General features: G+C 41.8%; 1 protein-coding gene across 1 annotated transcript in view; it reads right to left on the bottom strand.

The window, feature by feature from the left end:
- RPTOR (regulatory associated protein of MTOR complex 1) overlaps nucleotides 1-22,102 on the bottom strand; it is a 5,042,670-nt gene that overhangs the window by 2,946,180 nt on the left and 2,074,388 nt on the right. The window contains exon 11 of the mRNA XM_044068087.1: nucleotides 16,772-16,873. Within this exon, the coding sequence (XP_043924022.1) occupies nucleotides 16,772-16,873 (102 nt within the window). The remainder of the gene's footprint in view (nucleotides 1-16,771; nucleotides 16,874-22,102) is intronic.

Genomic DNA, 22,102 nt, shown 5'->3' with positions numbered 1-22,102 from the left:
AGGGGAGGAGCTAGGAGCTCGGATCCATAGCTGGATAAACCATGCTGATTCGGATCAGATATTGGATCCATACCCACAGGTTGCTGACAAATGAATTCTCCTACTTCAGATCACAAGTTTAAAGGAATAGAACAGTGCTGCACATTTGCTCCTTCCCAATATTTTTGGTCCCCCCTCCATGTTTCATAACAGTCCTAACCCTATAGAATACCCTAAATAGTACCACCAACCCCACACCTTCTCCTACCGCCTTCTATCTCTATTACACAACAAATTCCCTCTAACTTTTCCTTCTCTCCAGCACCCACAAAACTTATTACTAAACTCCTCAAGAAACTAAAACCCACTATACTGGCAGCTGACAAACTTCCTGTTGACTTCCTTCAACTCTTGGCAGAAACCATATCTTACCCCATGTCTATCCTCATAAACAGATCCATATCTGAATGCAAAGTACCCAACCTGTGGAAAATATCCCATACTATCCCACTCCACAAAGGCGGCATCTCCCTTGAACTCACCAACTACCGCCCAATCGCAATCTTATTACCGTTATCAAAAATACTAGAAAGAATAGTACATACACAACTAATGCAATACCGTCTACAAAATAACCTTGTATCATCATCTCAACATGGGTTTCGACCCTCCCATAGTACCACAACAGCCCTACTCCCATACATCAACATAGTCAACACTCATAGAAACAACGGGCAGTTTTTATCCTCTGTGTTCTTAGACTTGTCAAAGGCATTTGATATGGTCAACCACAGCATGCTGCTCAAAACTCTATCCACCCTTAACATAATCTCCCCCACTATATCTTGGTTCATCAGCTACTTATCAGGCTGACAACAAGCAGTTCTGTGGCAGGACCAACTATCCTCCCTTCTACAGTATCCATAGGAGTCCCTCAAAGTTCCATTCTTGGTCCTTTAATATTCTCCACATTTACAAATCAAATAGCTGCATACTCCCCCACTACCTCTATAGTGTAATATGCTGATGACACTACTATCATATGTGCCACCCCAACCTTAAACGAACTACAAACAATAACACAACACAACTTTACACTTGCTGAAGCATGGTTTTCTAGCATTAAACTTATACTCAATCCCAAAAAAACAAACCTAATTCTCTTCTCTCCTGGTAGATCTTCTGCACTAAACAATAATTTCAGCATAAACTCCAAAGATAATATCGTGATCACCCCAACATCACACACTAAACCCCTAGTAGTAGTAATCGATAATCTTAAATTTAAAACCAGTGGAAAAAACGTATATACAGTACCAAATAAATTCCAGCAAAAACGGTCCAGGCAACACAGGAAGATGGTAGTAAAATGGTCTTTTTTATTCGAAATTCACCACAAGCGCTTTTCACCCCAACTCAATTGCGGGGCTTTTTCAAGTACAAAGGAAACACAAAATACCCCTCCTATTTAACTTCCCCTAGGTAAAAAGTGTGCCAAAATTTGTAAAGCTGTATATACACTAATTACATTTACATCATAAAATGTTCACAAAATACATAATAAAATCCCTTCCTAGCCATCAATGTAAATACACATAAAAAACTCATAAAAACCAGTTTTATACAGATTTAACATATACACATATTACTAAACATTGTCCCCCAATGTCAAGGTCAAAAGATATACTGGGAAAAACCCACTAGTTAGAAATACATCAAAACTTCTCAGACCTCCTAACCAGATATGGTTTAATGGAAATATGATCATTTAATGCTGGAGGTTGGGTCGCGTTTAATTTTAATTGCCAGTGAGTCTCCCTACTTGGGAGAATTGTCTTTGTTCTAGGGAGACTTACTGGCAATTAAACCATATCTGGTTAGGAAGTCTGAGAAGTTTTAATGTATTTCTAACTAGTGGATTTTCCCAGTATGTCTTATGACCTTGACATTGGGGGACAATGTTTAGTAATATGTGTATATGTTAAATCTGTATAAAACTGTTTTTTATGAGTTTTTTATGTGTATTTACGTTGATGGTTAGGAAGGAATTTTATTATGTATTTTGTGAACATTTTATGATGTAAATGTAATTAGTGTATATAGAGCTTTAAAGATTTTGGCGCACTTTTTACCTAGGTGAAGTTAAATAGGAGGGGTATTTTGTGTTTTCTTTGTACTTGAAAAAGCCCTGCAACTGAGTCAGGGTGAAAGTGCTTGTGGTGAATTTCGAATAAAAAAGACCATTTTACTACCATCTTCCTGTGTCGTCTGGACCGTTTTTGTTGGAACAATCTTAGATTTGACATACACGTAGCTCAAACAATCAAAAAAGTACACAGAAAGCTTGGTCTCGTGTACAGAAACAGACAATTCATGACCAGCTATGCCAAAGCCACTATTTCTAGAAATCACCTACTATCCACCCTACTGTATGCCTCCCCAATTCTGACTAATCTTCGCCACAGCGAGCAAAACAAAATGGCAGCTTGCTATAACAAGATTGCCAGGTTTGCTGCAGGTGCCTCTAATAGGGACCATCACTGTCATTCCCTCAAACAGCTCAAATGGCTTGAGTTGCCCCATCTACTTCTTACTACACAGCTCTCCACAGCCCACAAACTGTTCTACCTCCCTGACAAAACCCCCATACTACGAAATCTAATACAACCCTACACCACCACCAGAGTCTTAAGATCAACAGACCAAAATCTCATAAAAGTCATCAAACATAAGAATTAAGCTGCTAAAACTCTCTTTGCCTGTACAATAGCAAAAACCTGGAATTCACTTCCTAATGACATTATTTCTACAAATTCTGCTCCACAATTTAAGAAACTACTCAAAACCCACTATTTTAGCAACTGGCTTTGCCCATGTGACTCCCCAGGCTAATCCACTACATTGCAGGTCTCTCACTCATCAGACATCAGACCAATGACAATGCCCAATGCCCCATATTGAATGTCTGATCTGAGCAGACACTTGCAGCTGGAGAACAAACAAAGTTCCAAAGGATAAAGAAAGTCTCAAACATCTGTCCTATGCTGACTGAAAGAACTCCAAAGCTAGTTCTCATTCAGTCGCCTGCGCTCAGAGGAAGGTGACCTTACCCATACATCAAGGCCCATGTTTGGATTTGATGAATATGCTTCACTTCAAAAAAAAAGATCTAGAAGAGCCACCAGCCACAAGGGCGAGACAAACCGTAATGGGGGTTATTGGTGGGAGGGAAGGAGATTCATCAAAAAGACTCCTATGCTGACGGAATAAAATCGGTATATGTAGGGGCAGAGCACCTCGCTGGCCTTGTTCAAGAGAAATCTTGACCAATGGATGGGAGATCATGATATACAGGGGATTACCTCAGTGTCACTGCTCAACAGAGGCACAGCAGAGAAATGGGTAGTATAGTTCCCCATACTAAAGGGTGGCGGCCACAACAAAAACTGCAGGCTAGGCTTGTAAATGCCCTCGGGCAGATAGCCTAGTATGAACCTATGAACCTATGAACCTATGCAGTGATGCAAGGATTCTACCAAGGATGACCCAAGTACTACCTAATGTCTAGAATTCTTATTCTTTCCTAAAAACACTTACTCCAATGGTATTACCTAAATACTAAATATGTTCCTATATGCAATTTGTTTTGCCTTATGAACACAGCTATGTACTTTACATAAGTCTGTGAAGCAATGTTAGATATTATGTTTATATTGTGCGCATTAAGAATACTGTGCTGTATCTTGTAAATTTATCTGTTTAGAAATTGTTTAAGTGGAGCTTTTCTCCCTGGGCCTCCGCTGAAAATGGACATGTGTCCAGTCAGACTTTCCCGGTCATCAAATGTAAAATAAAATAAAAATAAAAATAAAATAAAATAAATTGCGACACCCAACATTTCAATAAGGAGATGGTTAAAAAAAATGTCACATGGATTCCCCTCTGTAAAAATGGCTCTGCCATACCATCTTATAACTCACAAATCTAGAAGGCTCTTAAAATAGGAGGACCACAGAAATTTTGTCTATTTCAAAAGAGAAGTCTGCCTCATGTGCAGGCCATACCATGTTCAGTAAGATGGTTACAGCCTTCACAGACACTTCCATGTCTACAACTTGACCACTCTAACACCAGAAGTACTCTTACCAAGATACAGACATAATTTTGCCGTGGTTCCCAAAGCTGCTGAACAGAGGCACATTAAACATGCCTCAGCCATCGGAGAAAGCCTGCTTCCTGAGCTATGGACTAACAGTGTACTTCATGAACAGAATGACATATGCAGCTGTGAAGTATACCATTTGGATTAATGGGGTTGCCCTTGCATTCTTAGGTTGTAAAATCACTCAATGTCACTCTGAAGTACAACCAGCTTTTAAATGCACACAAAGACCCATTAAAATGGTATCATCACATCTGCAGTCAAAAAAAACTGCTGGATTTTGCTCAGACCATACTGAGCCAAGGACAGCTTGCTTGCTGATAATTCCTGAGAAAGGCAGGACACCATATGTAAAACAGAGTTTACAAGACAAGAAAACAAATAACAATCCATAAAATAAATCCGCCAAATGAACAAGCTCTCTGCAACATTACCTCACACGGTACTATAAATCAAATCACAGTGTCATATAACTATCATTCTTTTACAGACAAGCAGTTATGTGGAAACAGATTGTCTAGTTTTCATGTAGATCTGTTAAGTAATAAAGAAATCGGAGCAATATAAATAAGGGAAATATTTCAAGCTGCTGTCAGAGTAAATACTGTAATGTAATACACTCACACACAAAAATATGACTATTTTGTAAGTTATTTAAATCTGAAACTGGAAATGATAGACTCCGAAGTGGTACTTTGCAGAACTGTTCTGTCACTGGCCTGAAACTGCCTGTGCTGACAAAAAAAAAAAAAATCACTGAACCTCTTCTCGTTCTTGAACTAACTATATTTTGGCATATTTTAATCCTGAATCAGTAAAATAACTACATATTTAAAGCTCAAGTGTTAATGAGTGCCACACAGATGATTAAGATAACTGTAAGGGTCACTGTATCTTTCTAACCAAGATTTCGAGAATTAAAGGTTTGAATGCCAACAAACATGAATTTTTATAAAACACATTCAGTCACAGCAGCCTTTATCTAGCAACTTGTTCACTATCCGGTCTCTACCACAACTGGCCACAGATAAAAGGTAATGCAAGAGCAAACAGTGCATAAGTGGAGATGAAGAGTCATCATTTGTTATCTTTTACTTTGTGGCTGTTGATGACACTGAGTAGCAGGATGCAGTCACCAACCACTGCTGCCAACAGACTGGTATGAATTTATTTACTTACACTTTGCTGACTGGACTAGTTCCACTAGGCCAATGGTCTCTTTTCAAGGGAGACCCTAGGTGGTATGAATATTAACAAGGGGAATTTGTCCAGAGCACCAGAGAATTCCCCCCACTTTTTTTTTGATAAGTGCTGTGGAATCTATTACACACCTCAACTACCAACAACTCAGGCAGAAGCTGCCTTGATTTAATGTCTCATCCAAAGGACAGTACACTCAGAAATGCATCAGGGTACAAAAAGTGGCTCATGTGCCAGAAAAAAAAACAGAAAAGATGCTGGGATGAATGCTGTACAGCCCATAATTCTATATTGGGGACTGGGTGAAGAATTATGCACCGTAGTGCTCAGATCTTTGATTATGCTGGTAGAAGCAGTGTGAGTAATGGTGCTTACTGAGATGTTTTCAGCTGAGTAAACATAAAAGTGTCTCTGCACTCAATGACTTGATAATGCCTCACAAAAGTGTTAACTATTGGGTAGCTAAAATTGATTAGCCCCCCCTACACAAGTTCTGTGTTTTGCCACTCATAAACACACCTAACAATCTAGTGCACTGACAAAGCAAGATGTAATAGTTGGGATACGCAATGGAGTGAGTTAAAATGGACATGAAAGGTATTCCACAAATGTTTTTGAGAGCTGCACACATTGCATTTTGTTGATGCGTACAAGAAAAAAATTATTTTGGGAGGAGAATCCTAACCCCAGATCTATGTAGATTTTTCTTCCTGTAGGAAAGTAATTTGGGGGGCAAGTGGACTTTAAAAACCTGATGTAATTGTTGCAATGTTATAAGTGAATCACAACCTTAAACAACCTTTTCTGTTTCTCCACTGCCTGCCAGATGTCAAAGCTCTTCCACCATGGTATTCCTACCCAAGCATGCAGTTACGGTGGGGGGGCATAGTCCAGACAGCTGTCAAAAGGAGTTATTCATAACACTACCCATTTCTCCTGCACAAGTCCTATTAGCACTTCTGAGTTAGGTGCAGGGCAAACTATCACTGACAAATGTGAACATGAGTCCAAAGATGATCCTTCTCTAAACCCCTCTACTGGATTCTGTCTCAAACAATGAGGCATATGCCCCCCCCCCCGACTCCATCCAGACACAGGTAAGAAGGCATTTCCCTTTCATTTCTAATCCACCCCAGCTGCTTCCTTTCACACTAATTGATCATATGTTATTAGGTCATTTGGAATGTAGTGAGGGTTTTTTATCCCTCTATGCCATGGAAATTACCTACAACTTAAATAACTGCATTACACCCCATGATACATACCGCTTCTGTAAACATAGTAGAAAAACAGTGTTTTCTGAACAGTGACCATGGTGGGATCACTTGGATCTCAGTTACATAAACAAATCTTTTCCCACAGATTTGGGGAATTACTAAGAACGCAATGGACTCATTTCATTATTCCCCAAAAACGAATCATTCTTTTACAATATGAATAAAGATAATCACTGCCTGACCCTGAATCATTCAAACTCCCTCACAAACCTGCAACGAGAAAAAAGAACAGGAATTTCTTGCAATATCAGCTGATTAGTGAGGGGGTGGGGAAGGTCAACAAAGCTGACTCTCTCTACAAAACAAGAAATGGAGCACACAAGCTTGTGGCTACATGTGTCTATGCCAATGCAAATCATAAAGTTATACAGAAATTTTATCAGCGCACCCAGTCATTAAGCTTACCATTTCTCCCCAGCCACTACATAAACAGATTTCTTTCAAATCAAGAAACAAAACTTGATATCCACACTACTAACAACTAAAATACAAGTACTTACCTGAATTGCAGAGAACTCCAAAAATAGAAGGTGAATGAAAATGCCACTCAAATGGGGGAGGAAGGTTATCACGGACTCACCAAAGAGGACAGCCTCACAGGCTAAATGATTTTGTATGAACTTCACCAATTTACTGGGACCCCTAGATGGTGGATCAGTGACTGGGCTAAATCTTAACCTGTAAATCCATCAGTATGGAAAGGCACAGACGACAGTCAAAGGACAAAAGACCAGAACACTGAGTCACAAAATGCAGACATGCCATAGAAAGTCAGACTCCCAACAGCAGAGGTTGACACAAATGTTTTGTGAAGGGTGTAACATAAGGATAAGAGACAACAGCACTGATGTTTACAATGGGGAGATTTCCAAGGCAAGCACTAAAAAAATCCAAAAGTCTAGTGGAGCACCTACAAGTGCATCTTCCAACAGGAAGTAAGTTACCCAACAGCAAAAGATAATGCAGTTAGTAAACCAGTTGGAAAGGAATAGGTTGCAGCTATTAGCTTTCGCTCGTATAAGCACGACAGGCAGACAGACAACTGTTTTGCCTTCCAAAGGTGTAAAGAACATATACTCTGACAGAGTTTTCCAGAAAAAGAAACAAGGAGGCAGATGGACTAGTTGATTAAGACTACATTAAAGGAGTAACTCAGGGAATCTGCCAAAACAATCATTTGTGAAAGTCATGTCTTTTTTCTACGGCCCACTGCCTCGCACATCATCATCATCATCTCTCTCTCCACAGGGAGCACTTGATCTGTGTGACAGTGCTTGATCGGGTACCAGAAGATGGATTGGCAGCTTGATCAAATTAGGAGTGACTCTCCTGTAGCCAGTTCTGCAGCACAGATGGCCAAAGTCCTATGACCCAGTGACCAGAGTTCAAATCAGCTAGGGAGGGTGGGAGTGAGTAGCTGATGCTGGCTTGGCCATCTTGGGAAACAGAATGTTTGTTTTGACTAACTGAATGTCACCATGCAAACAGAGACTTGCAAGGCAATGAATAAGGCCAGGACCTAGGATTTGGGCTTAGCAGTCCCAGTCCAGTGACAGAAACCCTTGTTAGCATGTTAGTGAAATGATGCATGGACAGGGGAAGGAAACAGAAATGTTTGTGGTGATGCATGTGATCATATCAACGACCATGGGCACGGTTAGAGTCTTAATAGAAATACCCTCACTCTCGGGATGTCAGCAAGGGCACAAACCACCTCCATGGCTGTCTGAATGATTTCTCCTTTGATCAGTTCTCATCAACATCTTGGTCATACCTAGTGCAGGGAATGCATCTGCTCCATTATGATTATTATTATTATTACTACTACTATTATTACTATTAAGAAGGCCTAATAGTTGGCTATCAGGGTCTATATTAGAAGCACGAAAAGGCTTCTTAGCGAATACGGAAACAGCGACAATTATTCATGGGATTGCATTTAAGCGATTTGATGAATATGTCATAGGGCAAGGAGATAGTTGGCCAACTTCACAGAGTTGCCCTTTCCTTCTCTATAGTACAATAGCGGAGTTGGTATATTTACTTAGGGGGGTGTGGGAGGCAGAGCCCCCACCTGTTTATGGTGTTAAATTATTTTTTTTTTAGTGAATGGCGGCGTAAGTTTTTTCCTAGGGAAAAATTCGATTACGTGGCCGTTCGCTATTGTCAGGTTTCGTGCATTATGTGTCGACTTTTATGTAGTCGCACATATGCACTTTCAGTCTTATAATATAGACCGGCTATCACAACTGCAAAAAGCACACAGAAAAATGCTGTGTAGAAGGATTGCTTGTAGCTCCAATTAGATTTCCCAGACAAGCTAGAAGCATCAGGGCATATTTTCCACAGGGGCATTCCTGCACCAGAGATTCCACTCCCATCAGACCTCAAATACCTGGCCGATTTCCAAGCCTTATAAACTGAGCACTGGCGACGTAAGAACTGAAAGAACTCCAGTGTGGGCCAATGGACCCAGCTGAGCCTTGGGGGTAGGGAGCAAGAGACAATAGGAAGAGTATCCTTTGTTTTGAATAGTCCCAACTTAATTGACAGGGGCTTAAAGGACCACTTATTGGAATCATGTTAGTCAGCAGTGAGGCTCAGCTGACCAATCGATGAACCAGTGATACCCACAACATAGAGTGCAACTGCTAACATGGGAGTCAAGGGTGCACCTCCTTCTAGGCTCCCCATCATAAACTGAAAGGGATGAGGGCATGAACTCAAATGTTCATTTCTGGAGAGTAAGCTCAGTACTTGCAGGAACAAGACAACAATTTCTGAACAGAGTTAACTCTGGGTTGTGTACTGGAACCTCCCACTGATCTCCATGCAAATTGCACATCAACCACTCCCTTCCTCTTGGTAAGATGGAAGGCTGAGAATTTCTTCCTTGGAATCTGTAAGTGCACACCTTAAAACTCTGGCACATATGGCAGTGATTTTGTCATGCATCTCCCTCGGGCAATTAAGACATTGTCATGGCAGATCTTGACTATATCTGATGGCAACAAGGTTACTCAAGTGACTTGCTTTAGCCCAAGAATACAGGAACACTTCCACAAATATACACCAGGACTGAGATAAAAATATTATGAATGGAAGAAAAGAACTGGCAGGCTCAAGGGCGATATTAGCTAATACGCCTGGCATGTGGTCTCAGTGCATTCACCTACACAAGAGGCATACATTCCAAGAGCAGCAGTTTCTGAGAAAAAAGTGCCAAAGTGTCCTTGGTGGAGTGGATGGACACCATTGCTAACTCGTAAAGAAGGGTCCCCAAAATTACAGCAAGAATTTTAATGGCTGAAACAGTACATGACCATGCAATAACATACTACATAACATTAACATACTGTATAAGCACAACCACACCATCTAATTTGTCCTACTAAAGTCACTTAAGTGACATCTTTTTAGTGTAATAATTTTCTCTGGGTGTACACAAGACTCAACTTCACTTTCCATACACACAAGAGCAGTCCGTTGTGGTGCCTTGTAAGCTTTCATGACACCAACCTGTGATATTTTGGCAGTTATCTTCATCCTGAATGCTTATACTGCCTCTCATGTAACTGTTGGAACCAAAAATGCACCAAGTCTGTAGTGTTGTGAACTTATTTGAACAATGACATGAAATCAAAATTACCTTTGCTGAATTTTTACAGTCAGCTTAAAAGCTCAAGACTGATGGCATTAGTGTATGATTAGTTTAATAAAATGACAAAAGATTTTAATGTCATAGATTCTAATACAAGTGGTTTTGATTCTGAGAGAGACAGAGATAGTTACTGCTAGGGTCTGAAAATAATACTGTCTTAAGCTCTATTGCTCTACACAGAAATATGATTAACACAGCTAACCCTGTGCTGTCTTCTCTGATGTTGAAGGATAGAGAAATCCCTGACTACAACTCAGCTAACCTAGGTTTCGGTAAGCAGCCTCAGTGCTGGAGCAGCCAGCAAGGGAGAGTGAAATATGTATCTTGCTCAACTCTCCCAATGGAAGATCAATGGTTATGTTGTGGGGCAAGTCTCCTGCTTAATCAATCTCCCTTGGAGACAGAGACTTAGTGTTGCTACCATACAGAAAGTACAGTTTTGTACCTACAATAAATGTAGATGTTTGAGTGTTCACACTGCTGCAGTCATTACACTTGGTTATCCTGCCGTCAGGCGGTCCCGCAGTCGGCCAGAGTTCCAAAGTCTTGGTTTGGCGTCGGTTGCTGTCGCTTCTTCCCTGACATCAGAGCGCCAGGGGTATATAAGATGCATCTGACGCCATTTTCTTCAGTTTTTCTTGCCCCAGATGTCAGGTGCCCCCAAGTAGGTAGGCAATACATACTGCTAATTGAAAATATATATATATATATAAAGTAAAAACAATACTTTCAGTTACCAGCAAATACACCACAAAGGTTGTATAGGATAGAAAGGTATAGATAAGTCCAGCTAGTTCAGAGGGGATGGAGGGAGGGTAACCTGGACTGCAGCAGTGTGAACACTCGAACATCTACATTTATGGTAGGTACAAAACTGTGCTATGTTCATTGTGTTACACTGCTACAGTCATTACACTTGGGTAGAATCCCAAAACTAAGGTTGGGTGGCTGGTCTATAAAGAGTTAGGATTGGCTATGAGGCCCTGCAGAACTGCAGTGACAAAACCTGCCTTCTGGATTTAGAGTAAAGAGGCAGGTGGTAATGCTTGGTAAAGGTGTGCACTGAACTCCAAGTTGCAGCCTCCAACATTTCCTTGGTAGGTACTCCTCTGAGAAAGGCTGCTGAAGTGGTTGTTGCCCTGGTGGAATGTGGCCTAATGTTATTTGGGACTGATTTTCCATGCTGCGTGTAGCAGTACCGAATACAGTGTCCTATCCATTTGGACATAGTGTGCTTTGAGATAGCCTTGCCCTGTGATCCTGCAGCATATGCTACAAACAGTTGCTCAGTTTTCCTGAAAGCTTTTTTTGTCCAAGTAGAAGCGTAGCTGCCTGTGTATGTCCAAAGAATGCAGAAGTTTCTCCCCTTTATTCTGGGGGTTTGGATAAAAAGTTGGCAAATGGATGGTTTGGTTAAGAGCCACACTAGATACCACCTTTGGCATAAAGATAGGGTTTGTCCTTAAAGATACCCTGTCCTGATGAAAAATTATAAAAGGTTCCACTGCCATTAATGCCTGCAGCTCTGAGACTCTTCGTGCTGAAGTTACTGCCAGGAGCAGAGCTGTTTTCCATGATAAAAATTTTAGATCGGCTGTATTGGCTGGCTCAAAAGGTGGTAGGGTCAGTTTTTCCAAAACGAAATTGAGGTCCCAAGTTGGTGTTGGTGCTCTCCGGAGCGGTGTTATATTTTTAGCCCCTCTGTGGTACTGCTTTAGCAAGGGATGAGAGAATAAAGGAGGATCCGTGTTGTAATGTGCTGAAATGGCAGAGGCGTGGATCTTAACTGATGAGAAGGATAGGCCTCTGTCCAGCATCTCAGTTAAGTATTGTAAAAATCTGAGGAATGTTTGGAACAAGAGGGTCAAGGCTTTGAGCCTGGTTCCAGGCGCAGAATCTCTTCCATTTTTCTGAGTAAGCTTTCCTGGTGATAGGCCTCCTGGCCTCCAAAATGACATCCATAACAGCTTTAGAGAGAGGTGTTGCCTGTTTGACTAATGTATCTGCCATGCAGCCAGGTTTACGGTTTTGAGCTGACCGTGCAGGATCTGATTGTTTTTGTTGAGTCAGAAGGTGTGGAATTTGAGGCAAAATCCATGGTGTGCCTTGAGCCAAGTTCCTTAAGATAGGGTACCAATGCTGGTGTGGCCAGTCTGGCGCAATCAGGACATCTGTGTTTTTTCTTGTCTGGCTTTTAGGAGTACCTTTGAAAGGAGAGGCAGTGGCGGGAAGGCATAAACTTTTAGGTTTTTCCAGCTGAACAAAAGAGCATCCACTTTCCATGCTTGTTTGTGATAAGTCCTTGTGCAGAATTCTTGTAGTTGGCAATTCAGTGGGGAGGCAAAAAGATCTATATCTGGGCATCCCCATTTTTGTGTTACCATGCTGAAGATTTGTGGATTCAATTTCCATTCGTGAGGGTCCATGACACTTCTGCTTAGATCGTCTGAAAGAGTATTTTTCTTTCCCGGCAGGAATTGTGCTTGCAGGTGAACTTGATACGTTAGAGCTGTGTTCCACAAGGTCATGGCTTGCCTGCATAGGGGGATAAGAATGAGTGCCCCCTTGCTTGTTAATGTACCACATTACTGTGGTGTTGTCTGCCTTTAGTAATAATTGCCCTGGATGTAGAAGGTCCTTGAAAGCTGTTAGGGCATTTTGAACAGCCATCTCTTTTTGATTGATGTGAAGATGCATCTGGCCTGTGGTCCACTTGCCCTGAATGCATGTTCCTGCCATGTGTGCTCCCCAGGCGTAATCCAAAGTATCTGTTGTTAGAGTTTGCCTGGCTGTGGGTTGGGTAAAAGGCTGACCCTTGTTTAGGTGACATGCCTGTGCCCACCATCAAAACTCCTGTTGTAGGCAGGGAATCATTGGTATTACTGCTTCTAGACTGTGAGAGTGTTGAGTCCAAACACTTTTTAGTTACCATTGTAATTTCCTCATATGCAGTCTGGAATATGGTATTAGTAGTATGCAGGATGCCATGAATCCCAGGGCCTGCAGACTTTTTCTTGCAGGGAGATGGGACTTTTTTGCCAGTAATTGAAAATATTGAGTTAGTTGAACTTGTTTGTCTGGCGTGAGGTAAGCCATCTGGGCCGTTGTATTTAAGCTGGCACCCAGGAATATAATTTGTTGCGAGAGCACTAGTTTTGACTTCTTTTCGTTTACTGTGGTGTACCCTAGAGAAATTAGCAACCTTTTTACAAACGCCAGATGCTGTAGAAGAATGTCCTTTGTCTCTGCTTGAATGAGGCAGTCGTCCAGGTAGGGATATATTTGAATTCCTTTTTGTCTGCAAAATGCAATTACTGGTGCCAGGCACTTTGTGAAGACCCTGGGCGCAGTAGATAAGCCAAAGGGCAGTGCGGAGAATTGGTAGTGCATTGTTCCAGCTTTGAATCTGAGGTATCTTCTGCAATTTTGTCTGATAGGGACATGCAGGTATGCCTCTTTGAGGTCCAGAGTAACAAGCCAAGCCTTCTTGCCCAGCATGGGTAGAAGCTGCTGTAATGTCAACATTTTGAATATCGGAATATCCAGGTAAGTATTCAGAATTGAGAGGTCTAGTATGGGCCTCCAGGCCTTGTCCTTTCTGGGAACCAGGAAGAGTCTTGAGTAAAAACATTGTCCTTGTTCCTGTTATTGATTTTGTGGCAGGTCTGGCATTCCTTTTTGCCTTGGTAAAGTATGAAAGTGGAACCTGTAACCTTGAGACACAATATTCAGAACCCATTTGTCTTGGGTGATTCTTTGCCAGTTTTGAGAAAAAAGTGCTAGTTTTCCCCCTAAGGGGGCTTCCAAAACAGACATGCTTGGCGTATGGAGGGGAAAGTCATTGTGACTGTTTCCTGTAAGGTTGAGACTTGTCCTCACCTCCTTTTGGGGTTGAGGTGCCCCCACTGTCATTGTCTGTTTGAGGCTTGGGCTTGGGATCTGCCTCTTGGGCGTCTGTATCTGCCTCTCTGTGGCCTGTCCCACACTGGAAAGGACCAATTCTTTGTTGGCCAATTTCTGCTAAACCGAGGTGGCTGTACCTGTAAGAAATCCTTGACTGTTTGCATAGATTTAGCTTTATCCTCCATTTTCTTTAACACCTCTTCTGCCTTAACAAGATATCATGCTGTAAAGGAGCATCCAATAATTTTGCCTTAACATGATCAGGTAAACTCTGTTCTTTTAACCAAGCATGTCTTCGAATCACAGAACCTGTAACTGCGGCTCTACAAGAGGCCGCTAAAGAATCAAAACCACATTGCAAAGTATGCTTTCCCACCTGTTCAACTGCATGCAATAAATCCTGCATTTCTTTACAATCAGGAGCTTCTGAGCTTGCAAGCATTTTCAGTTTTAACTGAGCCATTAGATATTGTTGTTACTTAAGCATGTGAAATTGGCAATTTAAAGCTCTTACTGCTAAAGTTGCAGAAGTGTACACTTTCTTCCCCCATCTATCTAAAGCTCTGGAATCTCTGTCAGAGGGTACTGGAATTTTTGCAATGGAAGCCTTAACCCCTTTTGGACCCTGGGAAATAGTTTCTGGATCAGCAGAAGGGTTTTTGTAAAGAAACTTGTGAGAGTCAGGGACTCTATAATACCTATCTGGCTTGGCTGGAGCAGGGGGCAAAGAATCAGGAGATAGGCTGGATTCAGAGAACACATCACCCACAATATCTAGCACAGGCAGAATAGCCAGGGGCCTGTGCTGAGGCAATAAAAGGAAATCCCTGAGCCTTTTCTTGGATTCGGAGTAATCCTGACTTTCCCAATGGAAATGCTCCCTCATGGTATGTAAAGTTTCCCCAAAAGAATAATCCTCAGGATGAGAGGCTGAAGGGATAGATTCTTCAGCATCAGAGTCCTCATAGGGGGATAGAGAGTATCCCTGGTCTGAAGAGGAATCAGAGGAAATGGAAACCTGATCAGAGGAATCATAGTCTTTATCCTGCCTAGGCCTTTTCTCAGGAGGGGGATGGGAACCCCTGATTAGAGTAATGAGGTCTTCGGCCATTTTAAGCATCTGTTTCTTAGGCATGGAGGACTGTCCAGGAGAATGCTGTACTTGTTTCTTTGTCTTTAATGGTACCTTTGTCTTGGCTGTTGTTTTAATGGTAAGTTGTGAAGGTCTGAAGACACCCTCAGAAGCTGATGCCTGCTCAGCGGCTTCGGACCCATCTGAGGGATTAGTTTCCGTAGGCCCAATACCTTGAGTTTCCAGAGGCCTATATGTCTCCACGTGGGAGTCGGAAGCGGCCTGTGGCTCTGAGGTAGCAGGTACCAGGGGCTACGAAAGCACCTCACTGAGAACCGGTGAACCGGCGACTGGCCTAAAATAGGTTTCGTCGTCGGTTTTGGACCTCGGATGCCTGTCTTTATCCTTGTCTTTGCGTTTTTTCGGTACTGAGGTCGTCGGTTGATCCGACGGCATAGTATAATTGAACCTTCGGCCAAAGTAGTGCAAAGCAAAATCAAAACGCCTTTTTATAGTGTGTTTGTTAAATCTAGCACAAAACCGACAACTAGTGACATCGTGATCAGGGCCTAGGCATGGAATACAGTAAGAGTGGAAGTCCTTATGAGGTATTTGCTTCCCACAAGAAATACAATTATTAACTTTTTCTGACATCGGTCTGAGGCAAGAAAAAAGTTTCCCCAACGGGGTACTTAGCTTTATTTAAGACTTTGGATCTGAAATTCAACTATGAAAATCTCAGGAGTCGGCCGACTGGCACTGGCACTAGCAAACTGCTTCTGCTTCGGGCACCACGCGGCAAGAATGACTGGAGAAAATGGCGTTGGATGCATCTTATATACCCCTGGCGCTCTGACGTCAGGGAAGAAGCCACAGCAACTGACGCCGGACCAAGACTTTGGAACTCTGGCCGACTGCAGAACCACCTGATGGCAGGATAACCAAGTGTAATGACTGCAGCAGTGTAACACGATGAACATCAGACTTAGTGGGTGCCATCTACTTGAAGACAGAAGGTGAGCCTGCCTGGAGGGATACATCACTCACAGAAACAGTAGATGGCCCCCAAGCTGCACCCAATACACACTCGTCCCCCTAAGAACTTGCGCAGTATGCATGGGGCACAGGATGCAATGCAAAATAATAAAAATAATCCTGATAGTTGCCTAATAAATGAATGTATAACAGCTGGTTCTCACCCAAAAGTGAACGAATAAGGTAGAGTCCATGACCATCTAAATGGCTGGCTGGTTGGAGGTGCAAGCAAATCAATAAATAAATTTACTCCAGTACACAAGTATATAGTACTCGGTTACCACAGTAAAAACTATAATGGCTACAGCGAAATGATACTGCCATGACAGCCTTACTAAAAGTAACTAATATTCTGATGTTGAAATAAAGCGTATTAAGCAAATGACTTGATTTAAAAATATATTTAAAATTTACAGTTCTAATGATGTAAAAAATAAAATAGCAGTAATGAACAAACACTGTTGCATCAATTTCAGACTTACTTGAAGAACAATTGGGAGTTGCTCAGGGGGGTTCCGATTCTCAACTCCCATGGTTAACCACACCTGAAAAGCAGTCAGTTGTTCCGCAAAGAAAGGGCTATGCTGAAAAACAAAAGAAAACAAAGTCAGCGACTCTGACCTGAATGGAACATGCTTTTAAGACACAAGAGGTAACACACACACACACACTCCATAAAGTTTTACATATATTAACTTTTTAATCGGGTTAAGACCTTTTCCGCACAAATCTCTTGTCCATTCAGGGTGACTCAAAAGCAAGAGCCTGGTTAAGTGACTTGTTTAGAATTGTCTTACACAGCCAGACTAAATTTATACACTATTAATAAAGCTGTACAGGGCTTCTATAAAAGGTACTCACAAGTACCCACATCTGCAGCTGTTCAAGACTTTTTTTTTCTGAAGAAAGTACAATCAGTGGGCTCTGTACTCTTAGGATCACAGGAGATTACTAGGCTATCAGCCCACAGGTCATTTCAAGCCTAGACACGTTATCCCAATGTAAAACCATTGATATTCTAGTCAATACTCAAAATTGTATTTAGTAATGACTGCCTATGTCCAGGAGGATTGTGGGTGCTATCCTTGGTAAGAATTTACAGTCTCCCAACCACTCGTCCAGCCTCCTTTTGAACAATCTCATAGAGGTGCTCTGCTTCACATGACTTGGCAGCCTATTCCAAAGAAGCAGCAGTTGCTGGGAGACAAATATGTCTCTCCAGCATATCCTATTCAAGTCAATTCCATACTTAGGTCTATGGAATAGTTATCTCTAATCCCGACTGATTTACAGATGTGCAGCAAATTCATTAGGTTTGGGATGGAGATTGCTCTGTAAGCAAGGCATAAGTCTTCCCTAAGATGTCTATACGATACTGAGTATAGTGACAGGGACTTTAGTTGGTCTGTGTAAGTCATGTGCTAGAGTCCCTTGTTCTTGTTAGTTAGAAACCTCTGAGGGCTCTCCAACAGTTGCAGGTGCTTTGTTCAGTACATGCCAAAAGGGGGGTTACACTCAATTATCGGCCTGATCAGTGACGAGTATAGTGGGGTTATAACCTCCTTTGCTCTAGAGGCAATGCCTTTGCTAAGCAAGTGTACAACGTAGAAAGCCTTCCTTAATACAGTAGACACATGGTGGTCAAAGCTAAGGTTGCAGTCTATTTGCGATCCCAAATCTCTTACTACTTCGTAGGTACATAGGATATTGTTGTTAATTTGATAGTGTGAAGGGACATTGTTTTTACCAAACCGAATGATGATGCACTTCTTTGAATTTAGTTTGAGACCGTGACTACGACACCAGTCGATTACCCTTAGTAAGATCCTCTATGTATACTGACATCATTTGGGGATTCAATAACTGCACCCAGTTTGCAGTCATCCGCAAACTTGGTCAGCCACAGCCCCTTATTTTTGGCCTGAACTTCTGAGAAGTATATACTAAACAATAGGGGGCCCAGCACTGACCCTTGTGGTACCCCACTGGTGATAGGTCTGCTGGTTGATGTGGAGTCACCCACTTTGATGGTGTGTGACCAGCTTGTGAGCCAACTGGAAACCCATCTTACAGCAAAGGGGTTTACATTCAGTTTGCTAAGTTTATCGGTAATGCCTGAGTGTGGGATTGCGTCAAAGACCTTTGCAAGTCAAGGTATGCTGTAGGCAGAGATTTGCCCTAGTCACATTTTTGAAAAAATCCACCAGGTTTAACAGGCAAGATTTGCCCTTGACAAAGCCAAATTGGCTCAGATCCAGGGTTTGGATGTCTCCTATGTCTTTATTTATGAAGTCTATGATGATATATTCCATCGCTTTACAGCTGAGGCTGGTCAGACTTATGGGTCGATAATTCCCTGGGGGTCTGTTGCTAAGCCACCTTTGTGGAGCAGAATAACTGTTGCTGTTCTCAATTCTGTAGGAACAAAGCCTATTGTTAGGCTGTGACTGAATAGGGTACTTAATGGTGATGCTAGTTCATGTTTTAGTTTTTTAGAAGACAGCCTGGGATGTCATCTGGTCCCATAAGGGCTGTGTTTTTTTGCATCAGACAAGGCTTTAATGACCTACTGTTCGGATATGTTGGGTGGAGGGAAGTTGGGGGGTAAGGTTTGTGATAAGTTTGGAGGGGATAAGTGAGTGAAAATTTTGCCAACCCTGTCTGCTAACTGGTTTGCTATCATTGCGGGATCAGTGTGTGTGATACCGTTAGTCATTCGTAAGGCACCTGCTTGGGTCCTTTTAGGCTACGTACGTAGCTGTTAAAGGCCTTATGGTTATAATCCCTGGCTGTGATTGCTAAATTTTTCTCAAAGTTACTCTTACAGGATTTGGCACATCTTATTTGCCATTGAGACTGAGGAGGGTGCTTTTCCATTGTTGGGGCCTCGCCTTAGTTTTCTTAAACAACAACTTTTTGCATTTGTTGTAAAGTTTGTTGATGCTAGATGTCAACCAGGTTGGCTTGTTTTCACTTGAGGCTCTGGCTTTGATCCTCTCTGGAACAGCCGTGTCTATACACTAATACAAGTGATTGTACAGGTCTTTAGTGTAAGCTTTGGTATAGTTACTACTTCCTGCTGGGGGTGGGGCTTGGAAGACATTTATACCTTTCCCCAGGAGGGTATAGTTTGCTTTGATGAAGTTTTTTAGTCTTGACTTTGTCCTTTGCGAGTTCTGGTGCTAGTGCCAGCTTGAAGGTGAATGATTTGTGGTCAGATTTGACTAATGATGGTCCGACAGTTGCAGCGGTGCATCTGTTTGTCATGTTAGTCAGGACCAGGTCTAGTATGTTTGTTCTTCTTGTTAGGGTTTGAAGAATTTGTTCCAGTGCATTTCAGTTAAAGTCAAGGAACTTTTGTGCCTGTGAGTTAGGGCTAGAGAAGGTTTCCCAGTTCATGGTGGGATAATTGAAATCCCCCATGACCAGAGTGTTTGGCATTACTTGGATTGACTCCAGTTTGGACAAGTATGTCTTGTGCACATAATGATCCATGGAGGGAGTAATCTGAACTTGTAGTAACTCCACGGAGTTGTCCAATGTAACTAGTCGGGAGGTGAATTTATCCCCAATATAGATAGAAACACTGCCTCCTTTGGTTCTCACACGTTCGTTTTGCAGTCTGAAGGTGTGGAAGGCATTGTAACCTTGCAAGGCTGTGGTACTCTCTCAGGCCTTGAACCAGGCTTCTGTGACTGCACAGACATCTACATCCTCCATTGATAGAAGTGCTTCCAGAGTGTAAAATTTTTGGTTTAAGCTCCTAGCATTTAGCAGCATAACCCTTACTTTGTTATGGTTGGTAATATTCAATTGGCAATTTTGTTTTTGAAACCTCTCCTAAAAAAAGGCACTATGGGGGAGGCAAGAGCCTTTGCCAGGAGCCGAAAGCATAGTGGTGCCAAGTGCAAACTGTTGCTGGCAAAGCAGCAAGGTTTGTCGACCATGTCTTCCCAGGCTGACAGAAACTGGGTCCCATTTGAATGACACTAAAAACTAAGCCAATTATTGAAATCAATCATTTTTTTGTTTATACTGTGGCACAATTCTAAGTGAGGGTAATATGCTGTTCAATGCTAGGGACATACCTGCCTGGGACACATACTCGGAGAGCGCAATCATGTCTCCCTTCATATAGTCCATTAAGGTATGTCTCAGGTCATTCACTCCGACATGAACTAGGACGGAGTCATAATGGTACTTGTTGCCAGATAGCCGAGTACATGTGTGACCTGACGAATCCTGGCACAGGACAGGCAGCAGACTGCGACTTTCTCCTTATGTAACCTGGTGAGTATGCCTTCTATCTGGTAACTAAAATTTCAGAAATATCTAACAGGAGCGATGTCAGCTAGTTCATGCTGGTCTTCCATGCATGTGCGTTAAGTGGTGTGCTCACCAATGGACACCCTCAATTCATGACCCAAAAAAAGTCAGATCCCCTTAGTGAAGTACAAATAAAAAGGTTGATGTCATAAACCTTCTAAATAGTAACTGTAATGCTAACATAGGATTTTCACTCCTAATATGCCACCATGACAGGGGTACACTTCACAAACCTGGTTGCAGAAGAGGATGATCCAGTGAACTTTCATCTCTCCTATCCCAAGCAAAGAATGCAGGAAATGACTACAGCAACACTGACTCTTACCTGAGGCGGCAAGCTGGAATTTTAATGTGTTTGGTTTGCTCAAGCTGGTCAAGACACCATTCTTGGATATTTATGTATGCACTAAGCAGATTAAAATGCTTCCAAAAGGCAGAAAAGACCTTGTGATATTCTATCTTTCCTGTATTTCATGTCCTGAATGATACTAGGGCGCACAACTCTGGGGTATGAGTAGCAGAGCATCAAAAGAAGAAGTGATGAACAGGATGACAGAACCCAGACAATATCCTAGTTGAAAAGCCATGAATAAAGAGTGAGTAATTCAATTAACCTTCCAAATAACCTGCCTAACTTTCATCTGTCCACACTGGTATGAAGTCTCAGGAAAGCAGCTGTATTCAAGAAGAAATCTCTAAAGAAGATCTACAGATAACAGAATACTTCTGTATCAATACTGTCTTATTTTGTCTATTCTTTGGGTGAAACTTCCAAACAAGTCAAAAAATGACCTTCAGGAATGGGTAAATAATCAAGACCAATGAAATAGATGTTCAAGACAGTATAACCCAGCCCTGCTTAAGAATGCGCTATACCTAGAGTACATACCTTAAGTATGATAATGTTTAAGGAATATTTGTGCTACTAATTACACATCTGTGCTGCAATAGTCTACCAAAGAACACACTAATAAAGCACGCACTACAATACGTGATTTCTAGCAGAAATCTTCTGACAACATTCTAACAAGGGTAATGGACATTTTGGTTTACATGACACAATACAATTAGGCACCACCTTTGATGGTGGCCATTTATTAAATGGTTTCACTTACCTACACAGAGCAAATAAGACAGAGTGCAGCTCCTATGAAAAATATTTTAACCTTGACCAAAACAGAAAAAGTACTAATGATCATAAGTGGTTTGTAGTACTTTTCGTACCAGTACTGATTATCTGAGAAAACCTGATGTGAAAATTAAAAAATACTTCACAGAAAGAAACAAGGGCGAGGTTTTACAGACAGCTGTCTGTATGAAGTAAGCTTGATTTATTTAAAAAAGACTTCCACTAACCAATACTTTATGGCCATGATAACAGCCATTAGGAAGAAAGTACAGTTGTGTACCTACCATAAATGTAGATGTTCAAGTGTATTCACTGTTGCAGTCATTACACTTGGGTTATCCTGCTGGCAGTCGGCAAT

The sequence above is a fragment of the Protopterus annectens genome, chromosome 4.part0 (assembly GCF_019279795.1).
Source record: "Protopterus annectens isolate FY-2018-M chromosome 4.part0, PAN1.0, whole genome shotgun sequence".
Classification (NCBI taxonomy): domain Eukaryota; kingdom Metazoa; phylum Chordata; order Ceratodontiformes; family Protopteridae; genus Protopterus; species Protopterus annectens.
The sequence above is the reverse complement of the archived record's forward strand: the minus strand, read 5'-3'. Positions and strand labels throughout refer to the sequence as shown.